We start from the raw sequence: 27,859 nt of genomic DNA on the forward strand, positions 1-27,859 counted from the left end.
GAATTCAAAATTTTGTATTATGAGGACAGTATTTAAAGTTCAATGATTTAGTTTTACTTCATTCACTTTATTTATTAAATTAAAATTAATGTTTTTTATAGAAATGCTGTGGTTCCATTTCTTTAAAATTATTCCTGTTACTATACTTGAATAGGTACATATTGAATATCTAGAATGATACTTATCACTGATACATTTTGTGTGTGTGGCACTGGGGTTCCTGGAAGCCCCTCTACCTCTGGGCTACACTCCCAGACCTATTTTATACTTTTATGTTTTTGGAAACAGGGTCTCTCAAGCCAGCGTGGCTTCGAACCTGCGCGGTCCTCCTGTCTCTGCCTCCCAAGCGTGGGGATTACAACGTGTGCCACCACGCCCGGCTTATCACTGATATTTCTGATGGCAATTTTAGGATATTAGAATGTTGAGATCTACAATGGTTTTATGGGGCCGGACATAAAGCTCAGTGGTAGAGTGCGTGCCCAGCATACATGAGAGGTCCTGGGTTCTATCCCCAGCACTGCATAAATAAATAAGTAAATAAACAAACACATGCATGCATAAAATGATCTCTAACTGAGCTTCTTTTCTTTGAATTGCTGTGTGTGTGTGTGTGTGTGTGTGTGTGTGTGTGTGTGTGTGTGTGTCTGCCTGCCTGCCTGCCTGCCTGCCTGCCTGCCTGCCTGAGTGATGTGTTTAGGGATTGAACCCAGGGGCATTCTACCTTTGAGCAACATCCCAGCCCTCTTTTATTTTTATTTTGAAATGATCTTGTGCAGTTGCTGAGAAGCGTCGCTAATTTGCAGAGACTGACTGACCTTAAACCTGCAATCCTTTCTCAGCCTCCCAAGTACTGAGGTTACAGGCATGTGCCACCATGCCTAATGGAGTTGCTTTTATAATTTTTTATATTTTATTTTTTTATTTTTTATTTTTATTTTTTGTGGTACTGGGGTTCCTGGAAGCCCCTCTACCTCCGGGCTACACTCCTAGACCTATTTTTTATATTTTATTTGGAAACAGGGTCTCACTACATTGCTGAGAGCCTCGCTAAGTAGCTGAGGCTGGCTTTGAACCTGCACAATCCTCCTGTCTCAGCCTCCCAAGTGCGGGGATTACAAGCGTGTGCCATCATGCCTGACTTGTGTATATCTTATAAGAATAGTGTGTCATTTGAAAAATAGAAGCCTTTCATACTGGGAATGTTATTCAGTGATAGAATATTTGTCTAGCATGTGCAAGGCCCTGGTTTTGATCCACAGTATAACACTAAAACACAAAACAAAAGCAAGAAATATACAAAATCAAAATCAGTCACTAAGCCAAACTTGAGAAGGAGGGAGGGGGAATGGGATGGAGTAGGAATTGGGGAAGGGCTCAGTGATTAATGTGTGCATGTATGCCTCTACCATCTTGTACCCCATTAAGATAAATGACTACAATGCACCAATTACAAAAAGAAGTATAAGCCTTTGTTGACCACCACACACAAAAATGAAGGGGTATAGTTTCTAAGTGAGGAAAAAATACAAAGCCTAGAATAATATTAAGCCTAGATAACATTTGTTTTTGTTAATTGTTCTTTCTTTTTATTTTTCTTTTGCCTTAGGTCATGCATATTCGGAAACGACTTCAGAAAATGGACCGTCCAAATGGTCTTTACCCAAATTATTTGAACCCCAAAACAGGACGTTGGGGTCAGCGTAAGTATTTCTAGAAACACTTTTCTTTTGGTGGTACTGGGGATGGACCCCTTCTACCTTGGAGCTACACTCCCAGACCTATTTTTTAATTTTTATTTTTTGGAAAGAGGGTCTCTTAAGCCAGCAAGGCTGGCTTCGAACCTGCGCGATCCTCCTGTCTCTGCCTCCCAAGCACGGGGATTACAAGCGTGCGCCACCATGCCCGGCTCACTGATGCTTTTTTAATAGTCAATCTGTCTGAAAACTCTTCTCTTAGTGTGGTTAAAGATCCACTATACAGAATAAAAATGCTAGTGCATGTCTAACCCTGTAGTCTAGTAGTAGTAATTCATTTGGCAAGTTTCTAATTTCGTGTATCTTGTTTTTTTCTACTTCTGAAAAAATGGCATCATTATTAGCCTATCTCGAAAATATTTTATTTCATATATGTATAAATTACAGTGTGGCAGTTTGAAGGATTGTACTAATTAATTAATCATATCTTCATGTAAATGAGAGTATTGCTTGGGCTAGGTATTTATAAGAGTCTGAAGCACACATGAGTATTTTAAATAACCAGAAAGGGAGGCAGCTGTTCTTGGATAAACTATGTCTGGTCAGTCAGTCACTGAAGAAGGTTAATGGCATCCATTATTTACTAGGCTCTGTGCCAAATTCTTGGATGAGACTATAGAGATAGAGAAAGAATATATAGGACTCTGCTTAAATTTAGGGCCCTCCCAGCCTAGCAGGATAGGCAGACACACTGAAAAATAGGTGGAATATAATGTGATAAATATACTGGAGAAATATACGACCTATTAATATGAAACAGTGATAGAAGTTATTCTTCCGATGGGAAAGTGTTTTATTTTGGCAAGGGCTAATTCTTATGATTAGAGTGTTAGAATTTATCTTTGAAGAAAATCTTTTAATATATAATAGCTGAGCATGGTGGCACATGCCTGCAACCTCAATACCTTGGGAGACTAAGACAAGAGGGTTGCAGATTCAGGACCAGCCTCAACAACTTAGTGAAACTCGTAGCAACCTAGCAAGACTTGTTTCAAAACAAATAATGAAAAAGGCTGAGGGTATAGTTTGGAGGTAGGATGCCTCTGGTTTCAATCCCCAGTATAAACAAATCCTATCTATCTATATATCTGTATACACACACATACCTTATACATATGCATATATATAATAAAATGCACATAATAAAATATAAATATTTATGTGGAAATTTTATAGAATTTTAGTAATTATGGGTTCACCAATACTGTTTTCTCTTAAGAGAGAGTTCATTTTAAAATTAAATAGAAGTTGCAACTTTGCCCCTAAATGAAATATGTTGGGTTTTTTTTTTTTAAGAAAATTTTTTTTAATTTTTTTTATTTATTTTTATTTATTTATTTATTTATTTATTTTTGTTGGTGCACTGTATTCATACATCATAGTAGGATACATACTTTTGTAGACATACATGCACACTTTTCCCAGTCAGCCCCCACCCAATCCCCACCCCATTCTCTCCCTATCCCTCCCTCCCATGCTTGGCTTAGTAGTTGACATCTAGTATTATGGCAATTTATCTAAAATTAAAAATGATAATCTCACATAACAGTTTCATTTGTCTGATACCAAGCTTTTGATGACTTAAAGATAACATTTCAATATTTCTTTTTGCTTTCTTTCTTACCAGAGAATATTTTTTTTCTATTTTTTAGGTGAAACTATCATATATTTATATATTTATTTTTCAGAAAAAAATCTATCCTAATATGGAATATGGACTCTAGGTACCCAAAACGATCTTGAAAAAGAACAAAGCTAGAAGATATATATTTTCTGATTTCAAACCATATAAAGCTACAATAATTGAAACAGTGTAGTACTATTCTAAAGGCAGATATATAAACCATTGGAGTTAAATACAAGCCTAGAGCTAAATTCTTCCCTATATTGTCAAGTTATTTTTGACAAGGTTTCCACGAACATTTGGTGGTGGAAATAATAATGTTTTAACTAAATATTGTTAAAAAATAATAATTACATGGAAAAGAATAAAATTGGACCCTTACCTAATCCCATATACAAATATTAACTCAAAATAGATAATAGACCTAAATATAAATCTTAAGACTATAAACTTTTAGGAGAAAATCTGGGTCATTAAACCTCACAACATTGAAATTGGCAGTGATTTCTTGGTTATGATTTCAATGGCACAGGCAACAGAGGAGTATACAAACTCCCTAAAAAAAAAATTGTATATCCAAAGACAATGTAAACAGAGCTAACAGTTACTAATAGAATGGGATAAAATATTTCCAATTGCTATATCTGAAGGTATATTAATATTCCAACTAGAAATCCTAGAAATTAACAACACTAAAGGCAAACAATACCCTTTAGAGATAGGTAAAAGACTAACATAAATAATGAATCTCCACAGATAACCAATCTTAGTTGACTGTTGGATGGAAAATCTTGTTTCTCTAGTTCTGGAGTGTGTTACCTATTTCTTCTTTGTAGTTAATCTCTGAGTATTTTCTCTAGTGCTGGTTTTGAAGACATAAATTCCTTCAGTTTCTGTTTGTCATGGAAGCTTCTTATTTCTCCATCTAATTTGATAGAAAGTTTTGCTGGGTAGGAAATTTTTGGCTGGAAGTTGTTTTCTTTCAGAGTTTGGAATATGTTACTCCAAGCCCTTCTGGTTCTCATAACTTGGTTTGGGAAGTCTGGAGTGATTCTAATTGGTTTGCCTCTGAATGTCACTTGGCCCTTTGCTTTTGTTGCCTTTAAGATTCTCTGCTTGGCTTCCACATTGGTCATTTTGACAATTATGTGGCTTGGGGATCCTCTTCTCTGATCCTATCTAAAGGGAGTTCTATAAGTTTCCTGGACCTGTGTATCGACCTCTTGCTCTATGTCTGGAAAATTTTCTGCTATTACTTCCTTGAAGAGATTGTTGATCCCTTTGGTTTCACTTTCTTTTCCCTCCTCTATTCCAATTATTCTTAGGTTAGCTCTCTTAAACTGGGCCCATATTTCTTCAATATCAGATTCCTGCTGTCGGATATTTTTTCCTAGATTAGAAACTATGTGTTCATTTTTGGAATGATCATCTTCTAAGAGCGAGATTCTGTTCTCCATGTGTTCTAATCGGTTGTTTGTGCTTTGAATTGAGGCCTTTACTTCATTAATTGCATCCTTTATCTCTTTTTGGCTCTCTCTGAGTTCTTTTCGAAGCACCTCTATTATTTCTAGTTATTTTCCTGATTTGATCTTCTAGAAATCTCTGATTTTCAGTTTTATTGGGTTCTGATGTTGTGGGGTTGTGGGCATTCATTGCTCCAGTATTATTCCTCTTTCCCATGATTTCGGATGTTTGTGCCTTCTCTGGGTTCTTCCCTTGGGTCACTATGACTTCACTTAAGGTGTTCTGGATCTCGAGTCAGTAGTATCTCAGACCCCACTACTCCTTTACTGGGTTTTATCACAGAGTCTCCGACCCAGAGAGTCGATAGAGGCTGCTTTAGACTGTGGGGGGTGCCAGGTTGCACGTTCTCCTATGGTGTGATATCTCTGCCACCGCCCCTCCCCCACGGGGTCAAGTCCCAGGGAGTACAGTACTGGGATTTCTCCTCTGTGGCCCGCAATTTGACTCACTGTTCTTGAGTACGCAGATGTAGCTGTACTGGCCTCGCTGAATTTGGTGCTGCTGCCGCCAGTGGCAATATGGCGCCGCTGCTACGCCCTCGGCTGTGGGGCTGGTGTTTTTCTTCTTGGTGTTTATTTCCACTCTGAATCCCTGCAGCGTGTGCTGAGCTCGGCCGCTGGGAGCTTTAGATGCTCTCTGCGCGGAGAAATCCCGCCTGGCTGTTCCGCAGCGGCTCACCTCGGCTTGCTGTAGCCGTCCCGTGAATTCGCCGGTGCCGCCGGCAGTATGGCGCTGCTGCCGCGTCTGCCGCGTCCTCGGGCGTGAGGCCGATTATCTCCTCTGTGGCTCTGTTCTCAGTCCGCTTTCTCTCTGGAGCCTGGTGATTTTTTGTTTCACTGGTGATGGTGTTTTCTGGCTATGAAAGGCGCTGATTTTGTGGTAATGGAGATTTGTTGTTAGCGGGGCTCTTAAGCCCCGCTTTTCGCGGTCGCCATCTTCCCGGAAGTCTCTGGGGTTATATTTGAGACTGATAAAATTATAATGGAATGGTAAATAAAAGACAAAAAATCATTAAATTTTATGTATTGGAAGCACTTCTAAATTTGGTAATAAAAAATTATGCCCCTGTGAGTACCAAGAGAGGAAAAGTGTTGCCATGGAATTGTTTGTGAGGTTCCTTTTCAGGAATTTGTTCCCTTTGAAATGAAAGGCAGGTATATTGGTTCATACAGTTATGTCTTTCATAGAGCAGATTTAAGTTTTTTGGTACTTCAGTTGTTTGCACTTTTCCTCTCTTCTGAAATTCTTTACATATAGATTATTTCCCCTCTTATTTTGAAAAAATATAATGTGGAATGCCTAGACTGTATGGAAATGGTAATTTCTGAAAAAACAAAACTCTGAAAACCATATTTTTAAAATATAAAAATTTAGTTTTCATATTTTAGATAAACTGGATTGAATGTCTACTCAATGAAATCTGATTCGAGTGAATTCTTTGTAAATTTTTATTTATTTTATCTTCATTCATTCATTTGCCCATTCATTCATTCATTCATTCAGTGGTGCTAGAGATTGAATCCAGGGGCATTCTACCTCCAAGCTATACCCTAGTTCTTTTATTATTTAGTTTTGAAACAGGGTCTCACTAAGTTGCTGAGTCTTACTACATTGCAGAAGCTCGCCTTGACTTGTAATCCTCCTTTCTCAGACTCCCAAGTACTGGAATTATCGGCATGTACTACCATTCCTGGCTTCTTATTTTATTTTATTTTATTTTATTTTATTTTATTTTATTGATGCATTGTAATTATACATTATAGGTTCATAGTGATAGAAATATACATGTGCACAGCACTTGTTGTATGTTCCCCTTGGGGTCCACCCCAGTTCTTCCCCTCCCCATAGATAATATTAACATTGATATTGATAACTTCATATATGAACAGAGGATTATTGGAACACTTTGCATCATCAGATCTCTTCTTTCACCTCCTCACCTCCCTTCTCCATTCACTATTATACTAGTATCTCTCCTCATTTTTCTGATATCCTCTTGGTATTGTAATTTTTACCCCTTATAGTTATATTAAGATTTGGAAGTGTTCTAACATTGGGAAAAATATTATGCTTTATACCATATGCTCATATATATATTCTGTATGGCAAACCTATTTAAATGTTTGACTGAATTTAGAACCTATGGGATATGTAAACAATGGAATTTTACTCAGCCATAAAGAAGAACAAAATTACATCATTTGCAGGGAAATGGATGGAACTGGAGAACATTATGCTAACTGAGATTAGTAAGTCACAAAAAGTAAGAAAGTGGATGCTTTCCCTAATATGCAGAAACTAGGGAGATAAAAGATCATAGGAAGAACTCCAGACGAAAGAGGTGAAACTGTAGATGAGTAAATAAGGAGGCCTAACTGAGGGTGATGGGAAGGGAGAAGAGGAAATTCCCTAATGTATATGACATATGATCACAAATGTATCAATGTCAATCACTAAGCCAAACAAGAGAAGGAGGGAAGGGGGAGGGAATGGGGTGGGAATTGAGGAAGGGCTAAATGAGTGATGTGTGCATGCATGCCTCTACCATCTTGTACCCCATTAAGATGTATGGCTACAATGTACCAATAGAAAATAAAAACAAATCTGCTCAGCAAAATAAAAAGATGGAATCATAAAAATAATAAAATCTTTGAATATCTAATCAAGAAAGCTTTTTCTAAGCATATCATATAAAATAGAAACATAAAGGAGGAAGTGTCAGGTTTTATTGCAAAAAATGTTAATTTCCTATATTTCTTAACAAGTAAAAAGCAGGTTACAAACTAAGAAAATGTATTTGAATATAATTTGAAAATTTTTCATATCCTTTCTGTACTAAGTCCTCTTAAAAGATTGTAAGATAAAAGGATTGATAAAAAAAACATAGGCTAAAAAAAGTAATTCATAAAAATTAAACACAAATAAGTGAATTTTTTAGCCCCCAAAGTGGTGTTAATGAAAATAAGTGGTAGTTGGAGACAATGTAATATGACACCATATCTTTCTGTACAGACTACTGCTTTTGTACTAGTATTTAGAAAGACTATTTATTTGTAGAATTTCTATGTACTGAGACCAGTCTCGTTCCCATTTCACCATGACTGTAATCAAATCATATAGCTTTTAAGCAAAAATATTTTTCTTGGGCTCTTAAATTGACATCTCCCTCTGCCCAGTGAGTACAGATATTTGAAGGTCTTTTGAACTAACAGCTCATTTTCTGCAGTTTATTACAAATAAATTTTTAGAACTATACATCAAAGTTTATAATAGCCTAGGAATTATTTATAATAGGGATAATTTGAAAACATTCTAAAGCAGTTCTTGTCCAGTGGAACTTTTTCTGATATGTAAAATTATCTACCATTGTCTCATATAGTAGTGGTGAGTGGTATGGTATATAATACTTGATATGTTACTAATATGGTTTGGAACTGTATTCTTAATTTTATTTAATTTTAAATAAATTTAAATAACTTTTTGTAGCTGATGTACTGCCACTAGTGCATTTTGAACATTCTTTAATATATATTTGGTTAATATATATGAGAATGTTCCTCTAGATCTTAGCTATTAAAATCATAGAATATTTGACATAGATAAATATGACAAATCTAGAAAGATATTTGTAAACAGAGAGAAAATAGATAAATAGAAACCAAAGTGTAATCTATGATTTTCTGTTTTTATTTTTTTGTTTACCTTATTTCCCAAATTTGATAATGAACATTAATTGCTTTTCATTTTTATATTTATTTATTTTACTCATTTATTTACTCACACTGAGGATTTAACCTCGGGGGCATCCTACTTTTGAGACATACCCCTAGCCTTATTTATTTTTTGTTTTGAAACAGGGTCTTGGTAGGTTGCTAAGAATTTGGCTATGTTGCTGAAGCTATTCTCTCTCAGCCTCCTAAGTACTGAAATTACAAGAATGTGCCACTACAACTGGCTCATTAATTACTTTTGAAGTTACATTAGAAATATTTAAAATAAAAGCCAGGATGACTTTTTCTGCTTAAAATCTTAAGAGACTGAAATCAATAAATCATAAATTGAGAATTGCCAGTCTTAAAATGACTAATAGTATTAATAGCATCTTAATTATTAAAGATAGAACATGAAAAAGAATGAAGTTGAAGTTTAATTTTCTAAAATTATCTCAATGTAGATAAAAGACCCTAAATTATGAACCCAAACTCTAAAACTCTTAGATGAACACAAAGGGGAAAATCTTCATGACTTTGGATTTGGCCTTGAATTCTTCAGTATAACAACAAAGATACAGGTAACAATAGAAAAAAAAAAGATAGATTGGATATGATTAAATTTAAGAACTTTTGTGCATCAGACCATACAATCATGAGAGTGAAAGACAACCTCACAGAATGAGAGGAAAAAATTGAAAATCAAATATGTCATAAAACACACATATATTATAGTATATATTATATATTATATTGCATATTTATATATTATATATGGATATATAAAGAACTCCTACAAAGCAGTAACAAAAAGATAGCACAATTGAAAAGTAGACAAAGGACTTGAAATGTTATTTCTCCAAAGAAGATATGCAAATGGAAAATAAGCACATGAGAAGAATGCTTGCTTTCATTAGTCATTAAGGAAATGCAAATCAAGGTCACAATGAGTTACTACTTCACAACTACCAAGATGGTCATAATTACAGAAAATAAGCATTGGCGAAGATTGGAGAAATTGGAATGTTTGTCATTGCTGGTGGGGAGGTGAAATGTAGGTGCTGTGAAATAACTGGTAGTTCCTCAAAAACCTGAACATTAGAACTACTATATGAATAGCAGTTCAACTAAACACGCACACCTCTCCAAATGATTGAAAACAGGGACTCAAACAGATATTTGCATGCCAGTGTTCAAAGCAGTGTTACAGCCAAGAGGTGGAAACAATCTGGGATGGTTTGAATGTCTTTTGTTCCCCAGATGTTCATGCGCTTGGTTCCAAGTCTGGCAGTATTGAGGTGGTGGACCCTTTAAGAAATTGGGGGCTAGCACAAGGGAATTAGATCATCGGAGGTGCTGCCCTCAGAAGGGATTAGTGTTGGCATTGTGGAATGAGCTGGTTCTCATGTGTTAAAAGTTAGGCTACCCACAGGTGTGGCTTCTTGCGTGCAACTGTTTCCCTTCTGTTTCACTGCCAGATTGTAATGTAGCCAGAATGCCTTCACTACAGCTGACTAGCACCATGATCTTGACTTTCCAACCCTGTGAGCCAAGGAAACCTATTTCCTTTATAAGTATCTAGCTTTAGTAATCTTACAGCAGCCTCAGAAGATGAACTAATTCATAACCCAAGTGCCTAACAGTGAACGATTAACAAAATGTTGCATAGCAGATGATGGAATATTATTCAGTCATAGAAAGAAATAAATTCTGATGTATACTCCATATATCAGAACATAGAGGAACCTTGAAGACATTATACTAAGTGAAAAAAGCCAACTACAAAAGGACAAATACATGATTTCACTGGTCACATATCTAGAGTAGTCAAATTCATAGAACTAGAAAGTAGATCAGGGGCTAGCAGAGGCTTGGTTGAGAGAGGAATGAAGAGTTACTGCCACAGAGTTTCTATTTGTGATGATAAAGTTTTGATAGTGGTTATAGTTGTACATCATTATGACTGTAATTAATGCCACTTAATTGTATACCTGAAAATGATTAAATCAAAACTTTTATGTTATATATAATCCACCACAATAAAAACACCAAACCAAGAAGATAACTCATTCTTCCCTTCTCTCACAAAATAAATTCAGATTATTTTTATTTGGCTCTCAGCAGTTATTATTTTTGAGAATGTTACAGAAAGAGCTATTCACTGGTTATTTTGGCAAAGATCTTTAAAATCCTAGGGAGCTGCCCTGATATCCCTTTAGCAGCTGCAGTTCTTACTAAATGGTCCAATTTGTTCTTCATAATGTTTTTGTATATTTTATATCAGCTTCTGAAAAGTCTATCAAATTCCATTATTATCTTTGAGCAGTATACATCTGTCATATCTATAAATAGACTGCAAAACAAACATTTAATTGAACTGAAATTTAACAATTCAGCTTTGGCTAACTGTATTATAATTAGAGTAATGATAATGTCTAACATGCACATAGCAATCACAGAGAGTAATTACTGGTAATTACCTTCAGAAAAGTACTCAGCAACAGATATGAAAGGATATAGTAAGGAACCCAGATTTAAGGGCAGACCACTTGTTTCATTATTTTATTTTATTTTTTATTAGTTTTCTGAGGACAGTGCTTAGCCTATGCTAGTTAAGAATAATTAAGCCTATGCTAGTGAAGAAAATATGTATAATCATTTCTCATTCACCAAATTTAAAATTGTGGAACAAATTAAGAATGGGTATACTCTTTGGAACTACAAGACTAATCCTGGATTTTCTGGTTAATAATTTAGATGAAATATTGCAAGCCAGGTATGGCGATGCACACTTGTAATCCTAGTACTTGGTAGGCTGAGACAGGAGAATCTGCATTCGCAGCCAGCCCCAGCTACTTGGAAGGCCCTTTGCAACTTAGACCACGTTTCAATTAAAAAATAAAAAATAGGGCTGGGGGTATAGATCGGAGGTAGAATGCCCCTGGGTTCAATCACTAGTACCATTAAAATTTTTTTTTTAACTTCTCTGTGTCTGTTTCTTCTCCTAGTTGAAGCTATTTAATAGATGATCATGTGGGTCATTTTTACAAGGTTTTTGAAAATGCTTCATATTAGTTTTTAGAATTTCTTATAAGATATAGCTTCTGTTAAAAACTTGGAGTCATCATTAACTGCATGATATGCCAGGATAGATCATGTGGATCATTGGTATTTAGGGGTGTTTTGAAATGCATTATCAATTTCTGAATATCAGAAGGACCTTGGAGTGATATGGTTCATAAGACCTGACATGTAAGCAGTCATGGTTCAGTAATTCAAGTAAGAATTTAAACTACTAGGTGGTAATTTCCAAAGTTATCTTGGCTCTCAGATTTTAGCACACAATCTTTTTCAAGACCAACTATCTAGAAGAGTTAAAATGGACCTGTTAGGCAGGACTGAGACCAAATCTAATAAACTAAATAAGCTATCACTGTGGCTGTGGCTGTCAACCCTAACAATATTTAACAGAAACACACACACACACACACACACACACACACACACACACACAATTTCCTTGACCCGTAATGCAAAACAACTGCCTTTCTCCTGCCTTTTTAATATAATTTCCTTTAATTCTGAGAATCTTGTTTTCTACTCATTTGTTAATCCCTCAATATATTCAGAAGGACTACAACAGATCCAGGAATAGATTAGATGCATGAAGTGAAAATACCAAACAAAAAGGCCCATATATTTTTTAATGACATTTGTATGTATATGTGTAGGACTTCTTTGCCTGTTTTCTACTGCTATTTAATGCTATTTTATACTTTTGAAGTGATTCTTCCTGACTGTTAACAGTTATACACTATCATTCCATAGTGTTATTTCCTGACCTAAATTTTTTTTCTTCTATTTAGTCTCTATCACTTTTATGTAAAATGTTGACTTAGTAGTTAAAACTGTACCTCTTTTATTTTGAACTGTTGTGACAAGATAGGATTTTCTCATTTTTAAAGAGGTTAATTTATGCTATTCTTGTTTTTTTTCTGGTTTAAAATTGGAGAGAAAGTGGGTATGTAAAATGATTAAAACACGTAGATTTGATAGAAGCATATTTCAGTAAAGGATTAGAAGTAGAGAGTTAGTGTTGAAATAGTGGCCTTCTGATCAAAAGGGTTCCCCAATTAAGTAATTCCGAATAAAGAATTAGATTATGTATGGGTTTGGGAGGTTTTATTTGGAACTATAGTACCTATTCCAGTAAATCAGAAATTTCATTCAGAAAAGGCAGCTGAAGTCACCTTAAATTTGTATGAGTAAAATCACCTGTCCCTAAATGTAATGATATTATTTATAATGAACCAGAGCTACCAGTACATTTGCTTCAACATGTAAAGCTTTTTTGTTGTGCATAACAACTGTGATAATTCTTTTTAAATAGTTTAACAGTGGTTCAGCATAGTTAAATAAGCCCAAAATGATTTAATTTGTCAAAAGCAGAAAAATCGCTAACATTTAATAATGAAGGCTGGGGAGGCCATGTCTTTGAGGCTTGTTCTCTAGTCAAGTGTGGTAGAGAAAGTGGTATTTTCCATTTTTTCTTTTATTGATGAATTGTGATTGTACATCATAGTGAGGTTGCAAATAATACAAACACACATGCACATAGCATTTGGTGTGTTTCCCTCCAGATCTCACCCTGCTCCCCCACCCCATACATATTGGTGAGATTGGTATGGAGACAGCATTAACTTGAACTGCTTCCTTCATCAGTTCTTTTTTTTCCCCCTCCCCATTTTCTTCTCTCAAACCTCTTCCAGTATTCTACTGGTCTCTCTTCTCATGTACATGAAATCCACTTTGTTTCCTATTTTCTCTCTAGCTTCAGCATATGAGAGAAACTTGATATTCTGAGACACCTGACTGCTCTTGTGTGTACATATCAGATGTTCGTTATCCATTAATCTGTTAATGGGCACTTAAATTGGTTCCATCACTTGGCTATTGTGATTTATGCTGCTATAAACACAGATATATTGGCTAGTGGTTTATCTATCTTGTTAATTTTTTTGAGAAATTAGCTTTTGGTTTTGTTGATTTTCTATATTTATTCTCTACTTTTTTGATTTCTGCTCTGATTTTAATAATTTTCTGTCTTCTACTGGCTTTGTGGTTAGATTATTTCTGTTTTTCAAGGGCTTTGACCTGTGTCCTTTGGTTATTTGGTGATTTTCTATTCTTCTTATGTGGGCACTAAGTGCTATGAATTTTCCTCTTATGGCTGTATTCAAAGTGTCCCAAAGGTTTTGATATGTTGTATCTCTATTTTCATTTGTTTCTAGAAATTTCTTGATCTTACCCCCTTCTTCTTTGATTCATTCTTAATTTAGCAGTGTGGTGTTTATGTGGTTTCTCTGGGTCTTCTTATAGTTATTTCTGGTTTCATTCATTATGGTCTGAAAAGACACAGGGAAGTGTGTCTCATTTTTTAAATTTGCTAGTGCTCACTTTGTGGTCCAGGATGTGATCTACTTTGGAGAAGGTTCCATGAGCAGCTAAGAAAAATGTGAGCTCTGCTGTAGTTGGGTAGAATATTCTATATGTGTCTAATAGGTCCATTTGTTTGATGGTGTTCTTTAGGTTTAAGGCATCTTTACTTTTTTCTAGAAGATTTATCTAATGGTGTGAGAGGGGTGTCGAAGTCTCACATTATTATTGTATTGGGATTTATTTGTGACTTAATATCACAAAGTTTGTTTTATGAAAGTAGCTGCACCTATATTTGGGGCATAAATGTGACTTATTGTTATGTCCTCTTGCTGGATTGTTCCTTTTACCAACAAAAAATGACCATCTTTGTCTCTTCTAATAAGCTTGAAGTCTAACTTGTCTGATATCATAGTTGCTACTCCTGCTTGTCTTCGAGTTTTCTTGGCATGCATTACATTGCTCTAGCCCTGTACTTTAAGTTTGTTAATATCTTTACTTGTATGTTTCTTGCAGGCCGCAGATAGATGGATTCTGGTTTTTAATTTATTCTGCAACCTTATTTCTTTTTATTGGGGAGTTGAAGCCATTTATGTTCAGTGTGATTATAGAGAGATGATTTTTAGTGTTTATTCTTCTTTGCTTAGTTGTTTGCTGGATGGAAATTCTTGTTTCTCAGGTTCTGGCATGTATTACTTATTTCTTCTTTGCAATTAATCTCTTTGAGTATTTTCTCTAGTGCTGGTTTGGAAGACATAAGTTTTTTCAGCTTTTGTTTCATGGAAGATTTTTATTTCCACGTCTAATCTGAGAGATAGTTTTGCTGGGTAGGAAACTTTTAGCTGCAAGTTTTTGTTTGTTTGTTTGTTTTCCCCAGAGTTTGGAATATGCTACTCCAGGTCCATCTGGCTTTCATGACTTAGTTTGGGAAGGCTGGAGTGGTTCTAATTGGTTTGCCTCTGAATGTCAGTTGCTCTTTGGTATTTGTTGCCTTTAAGATTCTCTTGTTGGCTTCTGCGTTTGTCAGTTTGACTATTATGTGGCGAGGTGAATATTTTCTCTAATCTTGTCTAAAGGGGGTTCTATAAGTTTCCTGTACCTCTGTATTGACCTCTTGCTCTGTGTTTGGAAAATTTTCTGATATTACATCTTTGAAAAGATTGTTGATCCCTTTGGTTTCACCTTCTAGTTCCTCTTCTATGCCAATTTTTTAAGGTTCTTTTAAAATGGGCCTATATTACTTCAATGTCTATTTCATGCTATTGAATTGCCTTTTTAAAGTTATATACTATGTGTTCTTTTTTGGAGTGGTCATCTTCTAGGAGCAAGATTCTATTCTCCATGTAATTGTTTTTCATTCTCTAGTGTCCAATTGATTGTTTATAGTTTGAATTGATGCCTTCACGTCAGTGATTACATTCTTTATTTCTTTCATACTCTCTCTAAATTCTTTTGGGAAATCCTATATTATTTCTACAGTTACATTTTTTATTTGACCTTCTGGAAATCTCTGCAATTCTGTGTTGTTAGGTTCTGTTTTTGTGATGTTGTGGGAGTTCATTGCTTCTTTGCTATTTTTCCGTCTCATGATATCAGAAGTTTGTATCTGTTGCTTTTGATAGATTTCTCTCAGGCTGGTATATTCAAGGGCAAGTTGTATTGCATTCAACACTGAAGGTTGAGTGAGGAGGGAAGTGAAATCGTAAATGCAAGAATAGGATGAAGCCTCAGATAGGATCGAATAGAATGAGAGTATGAGTCTTGTAAGGTAGTATAGAGATTAGAGATAGTGAATATATAGTAGTATTCTAGTAACCATTGTTGAATTTCTAGTGTAGTAATATGGTGTGGATTTAATCTAAGACAAGGAAGAGAAGAGGGAAAAAAGGAAGAAAGAAAAGGGTTAGAGAGAAAAGAGTATGCATGTACAAGGGAAGAAGCTTGGGAGAGAGGTTGGGAAGAGAATAAACAAACACGCATATACATTTACACACAAACATATGCCAAAACAACAACAAATTAATGCAACCCTACAACTATATGACTATTCAGCCTGGGCCTCTGCAGTTTCTCTCTGAGCAGACACCAAGTGCCACCAGCACCTTTCCTGCTGCAAGCCTGGTTCTCTGAGTCTGTCTCAGTCTATGCAGATGGTCAGTATCAATAGGGCTAGATCTAGTGTTAAGCGCAGGTCACCTTCCATGCTTTACACAGATGTGGAATCTCGATCTCTCCCTGCCTCTGTAGGTGGCGGATGCCTCTGAACCCAAACTCAATGTAAGATTCTCTGTTTTACAGCTGGTTTCACAGCTAGGGCCTGGTCTGTTCTGACTTCTCCCTGTTCATCACAATTGCGTGGTCAGTGGTGATCCCGTAGATCCTACCAGGTGGATCTAGTGTTAAGCATAGGTCTACTCCCACACTTTCCACTGATGCAGAGCCTGGGTCTCTCTGAGCCTCTTCTATGTCCACCAGCAGGCTCCATCCCCATTTTCTCCTGGTTGAACTGCAAAGTCTTAGACCCAGGGAATTTATCATAGCTGCACAAGTCCCTGGGGGCGCCGCACTGGTCATTCTCCTGCGAGGACAGCGGTGTCACTTATGGTGTTGTCGAGTGCCACTCTGGATCTTTGGAGGGTGTGGTGATCTCAGCCGCCACTATTGCAAGTTGTAGCTGATGTTTGAGCAGAAGGAACTGATGACTTACAATTCCAATGATCTGCAGCTACTCACTTCAGGTTCTTGGTTGTTTTTCTGTTTATCCCTGGAGTCGGGTGCAGTGAGGCAAAATGACGCTATCATGGCTCCTGAGACCGCAAGGTGGGTGGTTTTCTTTCCTGGTGTTGTTACGCACCATTCTGGCTCTCTGGAGGGCGTGGTGAGCTTGGCCACCACTGCCACCACTGCTGGAAGTTGTAGTTGGTGTTTACACAGGAGGAACTGATGGCTTACAATTCTGATGGTCTGTAGCTGCTTACTTCAGGTCCTTAGTTATTTTCCTGTTCTGAATTCGGGTGCAGTGAAGCAAGATGGCGCTGTTGGGGTGCCTGCAGCTGCGAGGTGAGCAGGTTTCTTTTCTGCTCTCTGATCTCCTTGTACTTACAGTGTTATTTTTCTAGTTATGGTATTTTCTGGCTTTTGTAGAACACTGTTTTTGAGGCAATGGAGATTGAGTGTCAGCAAGATTGGTGTGTGCTGCTTCCCTTCATTGCCATCTTCCCAGAAGTCCTCATGTTGTGTATTTAGCTGACAAGCTGGCTGGAAACTGGGCAGTTTAGCATGGCCCTGTTGGAAGGACTTGGCTCTGCTTCTTGTGCTCTCTCCTCAGCTGTGAGGATATGCCAGGCTTCTTTACATGGTAGTAGCAGTCAATGCAAAAGGAAGTGGAGCATGTAAGGCATTTTGAGGCTTAAGTTGGAAACTGGCACACATGGTACTTATTTTCTTTCAGTCAGACAAAGCAAAATACAAGGCCAGCCCACTTTCAAGGCCTAGGATTTTTTTTTCATATTCATCATGTACCTTTATTTCACAGACATAGAAAAATCAGTCCTTAAATTCACTTGGAACAACAACAAAAAAAACAAGAATAGCCAAAGTAGTTCTCAGCAACAAAAACCATGCAGGAGGAATCACATATCTAACTTTAAAGTATACTACAAGGCCATAGTAATAAAAACAGCGTGGTAATGGTATAAAACAGATACATAGACCAATGGAGCAGAATAGAAGACTCAGAAACAAATTTGCACACGTACAGCCAATTGAAATTTTTACAAAAGGGCCAAAAACATACACTGGAAAAAAGATAACCTGCTCAACAAATGGTGTTGGCAAAACTGGTTAACCATATGCAATAAAATGGAAATAAACCCCACTTTCTCACCCTGCATAAGAGTTAATTCAAGGTGAATCAAAGACATGGAAATTAGACCAGAGTCCTTGAGGCTCCTTGAAGAGGTTATAGGCCTAACACTTCATCACATAGGCATAGGTAAAAACTTTCTCAAGAAGACCCCAAATGTTGATATTCCTAGGCATTCATATTTGTTATCCTTTCTGTTTTGCCTTAAGAGCCTCATCTCTTTTGATAACATGAAATTTGTCTATTTATTGGTGAGATCCAGATCAGCAACAGCAGACTAAGGCAGGCTGGCTTGTACTCTGCTTCTAATGGCCTGCTAGCTCAGGATGGGTTTTGGTGCTTTTAAAGGGTCAAGCACATGTTATCCTCAGTAACAACGCAAACCAGGAATGTGCACAGAGGCTGTAGTCACCTGGCCCTTTGTTAAAAAAAGTGTCCCCTCTACCATATAAATCAGTATGTGATTACTTTTTTTCCGGTTTTTTTCTAAACTTTTATCTGCCTCTACAGACATTAGGGATATTTGTGCCTGAGTATTTTGTAGGTACCTTAAATTCCATATATCTAGAATTGAGCTTAGTATCATTGATTTTAAAATTTTCTCCTCTTGATTTTTAGTTTTACTCACTTTGTAGATAGTCTACAATGTGCCTGCAACCTGACAGTGTGATCAGATACCAGCTCTGTTGTTTCTGCTTTCTTTGTCATCCTCAAATGTATTTCTTCATTTTTACTCACCTTGGTTAATTTAGGCCCTGAAGCCAATATCACTCCTCACTAATCAGTATTCATATGCATAATTTTATTCCCATATTTAAAATATGTTTGGTAAAAATTGAGAAATGACTATTAAGTTGCAAATAGTCATTTTGGTCTGGTAGTATAGGCTGAAGCCAGAGAGATTATTAAGCAGTAGAATATGAGAAAAAAGCAGCAGTCGGTTTGGGTGCTTTTGAAAGAAAAGTGGAGTAAGATTTTGTAGTAGGATTTGAGTATTGTTTTATAATCCATATTTATTTTCCAAAACTAAGAAAGAGTAAGAGACTATAACAGTAGATTATTACTGTGTGAGTGTGACTTTGGCCTCAAGCCTGCAACCCTCCTGTCTTGTCTTCCCAAGTACTGGGATTACAGGCATGTGCCACCATGCTGACTTAAATATTTTCAAAACATATAATCCAGTGTATTTTAAAAAATTTAAAGATAAGTTACTATAATTGTGAAATGTTATTTATACTTGAAAATGGAAATTCAGCCACTCATTTGTTAATTACTATGAGTTTACATTACTATGAGTAAGAATTGTCCTATAAGATATTTAAAGAAACTTATCTCAGCAATATGGATGTTTCATGTCATGCTGCTTATAGTTTAGCAGAGACTTTAATTGCTCTTAAGATAATTCAGACTTCTAAATGTGTTAATAAATAAGACTATTTTTAGATGCATTATCTTTTTTCTGGTTGATCTACTAGTATAAAATAGGTATATTAAAATCTTCTGTATTTGCCAGTTTCTCAATGTAATTTTATTAGTTTTCTTTAAAGATTTGCTTTTAACTGAGTGCACTGTTAGTCTCTGTTACTGTAATAAAATACCAGAGAAGGGAAGGTTGCCTTGGCTCACAGTTTGGGGGTTTTAGCCCATTTCAGATTGGCCTTCTTGTTTTGTACCTGAGGTGGCACAGTATATTATGTTGGGAGCACTTCGTGGAGGAAACCTATTCACTTCATGGCCTAGTGTGAAAAGAAAGAGAAGCAGAGAACAGGGGCTGGTAGGATGCCCTTGTTTTCAATCCCCAGGACCACAAAAACAAAATAAAAATATAGCGGGGCGTGGTGGCACATGCTTGTAATCCCAGCATTTGGGAGGCTGAGAGAGGAGGATCTTGGTTCACGGACGGCCTCAGCTACTTAGTGAGGCATTTTTTTATTCTTCAAAATAAAGAATATAACATAGTGCTGGGGGTGTAGCTCAGAGGTAGAATGCTCCTGGGTTCCATCCCCAGTACTGCCAAAATGTGTGTGTGTGTGTGTGTGTGTGTGTGTGTGTGTGTGTGTGTGTATGCATATACATGCATATATAATTTTATATGTATACTTACTTGAAACTTGTTTTTAGGAGATTGCTTAGTCATTTCCCTTTTCTTGATGTTTTGAGTTCTTTTATTTGTATATTTGATTTTGTTAGCATTTATTTCATGATTTAAGTTTTTCTAATCTTGTATGTTAGAATTGTCTTTGCAAGCTCATCTTGAGTTAGAGCTTCATGACACATATAATTTTCTGTTCACTCCTTTCACTTAGTTCTCTCTACATGGCAGATTTATTGTTACCTTCTCTGGCTCATCAGTTTAGAACTTAGGTCTTTTTAATATCTTTTCTGAGGACATTACACATTCTCAAAATAAATAGGAGTTTATCTTAGTCTTGATTGTGAAACTGTTACTGCTGCTTTTTGCTAGTCTAGGAAACTGGTTTTATAACCACAGTCCCTGCCACAAGTGAATGCTTTGGATGCTATTTCTGCCTTGCATGAAGAGTCATCATGTAAATAGTGTGTGTATGTGTTTTACTGGGGATTGAATCCAGGGACATTTTATCTCTGAGCTATTCCTCCAGCCCTTTTTTTATTTTTTGTTTTAAAAGGTTCTTGCTGGGTTGCTTAGACTCTACTATGTTCTGAGGCTGGACCCAAACCTGCAATTCTCCTGTCTCAGCCTCCCAAAATACTGCGATTACAAGCATGACCTACCATGCCCAGCTGTATATAACTAATTTTTTAAAAAGTTTATGTATCACCTAAAATCATTTTAATAACTCAGTGGCTATAAGCTTATATATATTCCATATCATAAATAAATACTTGAGTATACCAAGATTCTTATGGCTCTCACATGTCTTGTGATGGGAAACTGATTACAGAGAAACTAACTACAGAAGGAAGTTAACTTGAGAAAGTTAAGAGTAGTACTCTTGCTTCTTAGTAGAAGACTGAACTGCAACTAACCATATTTCTCAGAACTGTAATGGAATGAAAGTACAGGGATGTAAAAAAGATTAAACCCATAATAATAAAGAGATTTGGAGGCAAGTAGGAAGATCATAATGGATATTTTGTGCATCTAAATGCACTTTATCCTGCAAACCTATCACATATATGATGATCTTTCTGGAATTCTTAAATGTAAATATGTTCAATATTGAAAGCTATTAAAAGTTTAATTGAAAAAATGTAATTGTTGATTTCTTATGCAGTCTAGAATTTAAAGGAAAGAATCATATTGTTGTGCTGTCTTCTCCTCCATGTGTCTTCTATAATAATGCCCAATTACTTGAGTTTAGAGACTCAAGCATTTGTAATAAAGCAGAGATCCTTCTTCTAAATACTTAGGTGAAAACAAGAGAACACCATTAACTAACAAATTTTAGTTTAAAAGTAAATGGCTAAGTCGGGCATGGTGGTGCACACTTGTAATCCCAACATTTGAGAGGCTGAGACTGGAGGATCATGGTTCGCGGGCAACCTCAGCTACTTAGTGAGGCCCTCTGTAACTTAGTGAGACCCTGTTTCAAAATAGAGAATAAAATATAGGGCAGGGGGTGTAGTTCGGAGGTAGAATGCACCTGGGTTTCATCCCCAGACCTGCCCCCGCCCCCCCCCAAAAAAAAAGTAAGTGGCTGTGTTATATAAAGTTTAAAACCTTGCAAAACAAATCTGTAGTGGTAAAGGTCAGAAAAATGATTGTCTGGGAGGATTGGATGTTGACTAATGAAGGCCATATTATGGAATACTTTTAGGATGCTGAAAACAACCTATATTTTTATCTTGGTAGTGGTTTTGTTGTTGTAAACATAATGTAAAAATTCTGCACTTATATTTTACAAAATAGTGAAAAATAAGAACATTTGAGATACAGAGTGTTTACAGTACATATGAATTATTGGGGTTTTAGTAGACATATTGCTTAAGATAAATGATAGCAATGATAGCCCTTTTTACCATTTGTTATTTTCTACAATAAAAGGTGATTTTTTTTTTTTTTTTTTTTTTTTTTGCGGGTCAGGGGATGGAACCCAGGGGTATTCGACCTCCGAGCTACACCCCCTGCCCTATTTTTTATTCTTTATTTTGAAACAGGGTCTCACTAAGTTGCAGAGGGCCTCACTAAGTAGCTGAGACTGTCCGCGAACCGCGATCCTCTGGTCTCAGCCTCCCGAACGCTGGGATTACAAGTGTGTGCCACCACACCCAGCCAAAGATGATTTTTAATTACATAAAGTTACATGTAGTCAGGTAATATATTAAAATACATAAAGTTAGAATAGAAGGGGTCCTTCCTTCAAGGCAATCATAGCAGTTTTTCAGATCCTTTCTATATATACACTCACATTCTTTAAACATACAAAGTTTTAGTAGTATCAAACTACATAAATTATTCTGAAACCTGCCCCCCAATAGCATATAAACAGATATCCTTCAATGTTAGATTATAGATTCACCTGAATTCATGTAATTCTCTATAGTATGTTTATACTTTACTAAACATTTCAGATTATGTTTAGTTTTTCACTAATGGAATTCATTTTGTGATAAGCTTTTTTTTTTACATTCAATTTGTGTTTTTCTATGGTTATTGTTATAGAATAATTCCAGAACTAACTTAAATTTTGATAGCTTCTACAAAGTTGCCCTTCGGTTTCAGCAACTATGAACCATAATCTTGTCAAAATTGGATATTATAAGTCTTTTAAATTGTTTTCAGATCTGATAGATAATAGTGGAATCATACTGTTTTAATTTGCTTTTGTCTGATCACTAGGAGGTGAGCATTCTTTCTTTTGATAAGCATTGATTTCCTGCTTTCTTTGTTTTTTCGTTATTGTGTATATCTTGTTTCAGTTTGCCTTCTTTGTCAGAGGTCTTTGTTTTGGGCAGTAGTTTTTTTTTTCCTACTATGTATGTTACAGATATTTTTTCCATTTAATTCTTGCCTTTTAAATTTGTTTTTGAAGTTAAAAACTTGATCTTAACAACTTCCAAATTTTGTATTTTGTTTAAATTCATTTACCTAAGGAGATCAGCGATGTTTTTATACTTTTTTTGGTGTACTTGTAATTTCACTCTTAAGTTATTAATTATCCATTGCCGAGTGTGGTAGCACACACATAAAATCCTAGTACTTAGAAGGCTGAGACAGGAGGATCACAGCTTTATGGCCAGTCTCAGCAAAAATAGGGCTGGGGGTATAGCTCAGTGGTAGAGTGCCCCTGGGTTCAATCCCTAGTACTGCCAAAAGAAAAAAAAATTCATGTATTTTCTGAGCCAAAATTAAAAAATATTAATATGTATTTTTCCCAAAATGGGTGGCCATTTTTTCTATAAATTATTAAATATTTCATCATGTCTTTATCACTAAAAAAAGTAATAGTACTATGTGAATGATTGCAGGCTTTCCTCCATACATGCTGGTGAGATGGGTAGTAATATGAACATAACAGTATTTGTACCGCTTCCTCAAGAAATACAATATTTTCTCTTTATGCAAGGAGCATGTGAGTTTTAAGACAAAGTTCCAGAATACAGGGCAGGATTTCTAGAAAGTCTAGGATGGAATAGTTTGGTGCCTTAAGAACTATTGTGCTAAATTAGGTAGGATTAAAAGTACTGATGGCATGTTGTAAGAACAAACCTAGAATAAACAATTATGCACTAATAGTTACATAAATAAATCAGGGATAGCAGTTCAACGGCATAATTATATTATGTGAAGTGATGTTGCAGTGGAAATCTTGAGACTTAAAAAAAAAAAACAGACTACTTTAACTTAGTATCTGTGGCACAGGAATCACCATGAACCATCATAAAGAGAAATGTTTAAGAATGAACTCTCTTTGGTTAACATCATATTTAAGTGTATCTCTCATATTTAATCACAGCTTGCATATCTAAAACTACTAATATGTAAAAGCTAATTATTTTTAATTCTGGGAAAGTTTAAAGGTATGACAATGTACAAACTGGTTCAAGAAATGATTAATAAATATGTAAAATACCACCTCTAGGGGAAAAGTATTTTCTAGAGATTTGAGTACAGATACAGAGAAGAGTGGTTATCTTATACTCTTACTGGACTAAATTTGCTGAATACTGGAGTAGGGATATCAATATAATTTTAAAATTATTGGCCTCTAAAATAACTTTAATTGTCTTTTTCTTCCTTCGGTATTCTTCCTTTTCTGTTTTGTTACAGATCACACATCAGTTGGTGGTCTGGGAGACAGTTTTTATGAATACTTACTGAAAGCGTGGTTGATGTCAGATAAAACAGACCATGAAGCAAGAAAGATGTATGATGATGCGATTGAGGTAATTTTTGCCAGGATATTTATTGAAAATTCATTTATTGGTAGTGACTAGACAATCTTAAATGCATTCAGGAAATATACATATATAACTATCTTATATACATTCACTTTTTAATAGAACATCCTTTTTAAGTCTTTATTTTTTACTTTATTTCCTCCCTTCATCTAACTCCAGTTAGAATGGTAATCATCAAGAATACAAACAAATGCTGGCGAGGGTGTGGGGAAAAAGGAACACTTATACATTGTTGGTGGGATTGTAAATTAGTAAAATTATTGGCCTCTAAAATAACTTTAATTGTCTCTTTCTTCCATCGGTATTTTTCTCTTTTCTGTTTTATTATATATCACACACATCAGTTGGTGGTCTGGGAGACAATTTTTACAAATACTTACTGAAAGTGTGGTTGATGTCAGATAAAACAGACCATGAAGCAAGAAAGGTGTCTTGCTTCGGTCTCAACCACTATGTAGATTAGAATGGAGGATCCTCAGAAGAATAGAAATGGAACCACCATGTGATCCAGCCATACCATTCTTTGCTATCTTTCCAGAAGAATTAAAGTTAAAATACTATAGTGACATAGACAGGCCCATGTTTATGGCAGTACAGTTCACAGTAGCCACAGCCTGGGTATCTGTCAGTGGAGGAATGGATAAAGAAAATGTGGTATATGCACACCAAGGAGTTTTACTCATCCATAGAGAAGAACAAAATGATGTAATGTGCAGGAATGCTAAGTCAGTCTCAGAAAGTTAAAGGTTATATGTTTTTTCTCATATGTGGAAGGTAGAAAATAGGAAAGAAAGGTATTTATGGAGTACCTCATATGCAGAACACATGCTATTATCATGAGGGCCACAGAGATGAAAAACATTACCCTTGGACTCAAAAAACTAATCTTTTCCTTTTCCTTTTTTTTTTTTTTTTTTGGCTGAACTTGGAATTGAATCTAGGAGAACTCTACCTTCAAGATATGCCCCCCTAGCCCTATTTTTTATGCTTTATTTTGAAACAGGGACTCACTAAATTGCAGAGGGCCTCATTAAGTAGCTTAGGCTGACCATGAATTCAGTACTCCTATCTCAGCCCTCCAAGTATTGAGATTACAAGCATGTGCTACCATACCTGGCTTACCTGTGCTTTTGAGGATTTTGATTAAAAGAAAACAGCAGTAACAACAGTTTATAATCCAATCCATTGGTAGTCCGTTAGCATCTTGATTATAAGCTACTTAATTACCCTAATAAATACAATTACTAAGTACCCCATTCATTTATAAAATTTTTTGCTAATTAAACTTTTTGAGTGTCTGGTACAGGATAGACTTTCTAGAGTATAAGACAAAGTATAGGGTTAGTCCCTACAGCTCTTGAAAATTCACATTATTATTTCAGAGAATACGGAATAAATTTTTCCAAAGTGAATGTTACTGATCTTTTCAGAGAACAACACACAGTAAAAATGTAGATTAACAACACACAGTAAAAATGTAGATTAACAACACACAGTAAAAAATGTGGTGGCACAAGCTTGTAATCTCCGCTTGGGAGACGGAGACAGGAGGATCACGCAGGTTCAAAGATAGCCTTGATGGCTTAAGAGACCCTGTTTCCAAATAAAAATATAAAATAGGTCTGGGAGTGTAGCCCAGAGATAGAAGGGTTCTATCCCCAGTACCACCAAAATATGTGTGTGTGTGTGTGTTTGTGTGTGTGTGTGTGTGTGTGTGTGTGTATGTAGATTAATTCTTGAAAGAAATTCCTTGCCGGTAGGGCGGAGGATTGAGGTTCGCCGACAGCCTCAGCTACTTAGGCTCTCCGCAACTTAGTGAGACCCTGTTTCAATATAAAGAATAAAAAACAGGGCAGGGGGTGTAGTTCAGAGGTCAAATGCCCCTGGGTTCCATTCCCAGACCTGCAAAAAAAAGAAAGAAGGCCGGGCGTGATGGCGCACACTTGTAATCCCCACACTTGTGAGGCGGAGATAGGAGGACCACTCAGGTTTGAAACCAGCCACGCTGGCTTAAGAGACCCTGTTTCCAAATTTAAAAAAAAAAGTATAAAATAGGTCTGGGAGTGTAGCCTGGAGGTAGAAGGGTTTCCAGGAAACCCAGTACCACCAAAAAAAAATGTAGTCACTAGTTATAGACGATAATTTCTACCTAAGAGAACCAAACTAATGTAATTTGTTGTGGTTTTCCATAGAAATAACTCTAAAGGTGGAGAATTGATCTATAATCCTCCTCAATTAAGTATGAGGATATAATCCAAAGGGACAAAGTTGTTAAAAATCTATAAGTGAAATGTGAAGCTGGGCTTGGTGGCGCACACCTGTAATCCCAGTACTTAGGAGGCAGGTTTGAGGACAGCCTCAGAAAGTAATGAGAGTCTAATCAACCTAGCAAGACCCTGTTTCCAAATAAAAATAAAATAGGGCTGGGGCTGTAGCTTAGTAGTAAGATGCTCCTGGGTTCAATCTCTAGTACCACACACAAAAAAAAGGTGAAATGTGATTGTTAACTCTACTTTTTACTATATTCAAGCTCCCTTTCCATCCATATATCTTTTTAGTAAAATTGACATTCCAGGATGATGGCTGTTTATTATATGTCCTCCCTTATCTATGGCACAAAATTCTAAAGAAATGCCAAAGTTTGAGGGTAAAGGATCAAGGAGTTAAGGGATAAACATTTTACTTTCAGCTAATTTTGAAAACTGTAATTTATAAAATGGTCTATTCAGTGGTGCGTTTTAAAAGCATTTTGCCAGGTGGCATAGTTAGAGGGAAAATGCAGAGCCATTTTAACTGATCACATGGTTAACATGTTTCTTTGTTTGTTTGTTTGTTTGTTTGTTTGTTTTTATCAACTTGGGTGATCCGAAAGCTGATCATCTTTGTTGTGTGAAACAGAAAATGAAGAGATGACACCTTCGGGGTTTTAACTTCTTACCTTGATCTCAGTAGACTGATTACTGTGAAATTCATTTAGCTCAAGATGACAAAGGCTATAGTGGATAATGTTACATAGGCAGTCTTCAGGCAAAGTCTTTCCTTTCCCACCTTGTCTTATGGTAGCCATTAGGATATTTATTTCAGGCTGTGTGCAATTTATTGCTGTTTGCAATAAGTTTTGAACACTAAATATTTGCTTTTAAAATTTTAAATATCTTTTCTTTTTTATAGGCTATCGAAAAACACCTTATTAAGAAATCCCCAGGAGGTCTTGTTTTTATTGGCGAATGGAAGAATGGGCACTTGGAAAGGAAGATGGGGCATCTGACCTGCTTTGCTGGGGGAATGTTTGCACTAGGAGCAGATGGTTCCAGGAAGAATAAAGCTGGTCATTATTTAGAGCTAGGGGCAGAAATTGCACGTACATGCCATGAATCATACATTAGAACCGGTAAGATTGTCAATATGGCTAATTACTCAGTATAAAATAATATCTAATTTAAGAATGTATCCAGGAACTAGAAGGAAAAAACACATCAGTACTTTTCATTTCAAAATACTTTACTCTGAGCTGGGTGTGGTGGTGGCACATGCTTGTAATCCCAGTACTTGGGAGGCT

General features: G+C 36.1%; 1 protein-coding gene across 1 annotated transcript in view; it reads left to right on the forward strand.

Annotated features, from left to right (window-relative positions):
- The window catches only part of MAN1A2 (mannosidase alpha class 1A member 2), a gene marked incomplete at both ends in the record, with an annotated part of 166,644 nt that overhangs the window by 109,105 nt on the left and 29,680 nt on the right, over nucleotides 1–27,859 (forward strand). Inside the window, 3 exons of the mRNA XM_080693211.1 lie at nucleotides 1,610–1,703; nucleotides 24,170–24,285; nucleotides 27,472–27,691. Of these exons, the coding sequence (XP_080549337.1) occupies nucleotides 1,610–1,703; nucleotides 24,170–24,285; nucleotides 27,472–27,691 (430 nt within the window). The remainder of the gene's footprint in view (nucleotides 1–1,609; nucleotides 1,704–24,169; nucleotides 24,286–27,471; nucleotides 27,692–27,859) is intronic.

The sequence above is a fragment of the Muscardinus avellanarius genome (assembly GCF_963383645.1).
Source record: "Muscardinus avellanarius genome assembly, chromosome: 3".
NCBI classification, from domain to species: Eukaryota; Metazoa; Chordata; class Mammalia; order Rodentia; family Gliridae; genus Muscardinus; species Muscardinus avellanarius.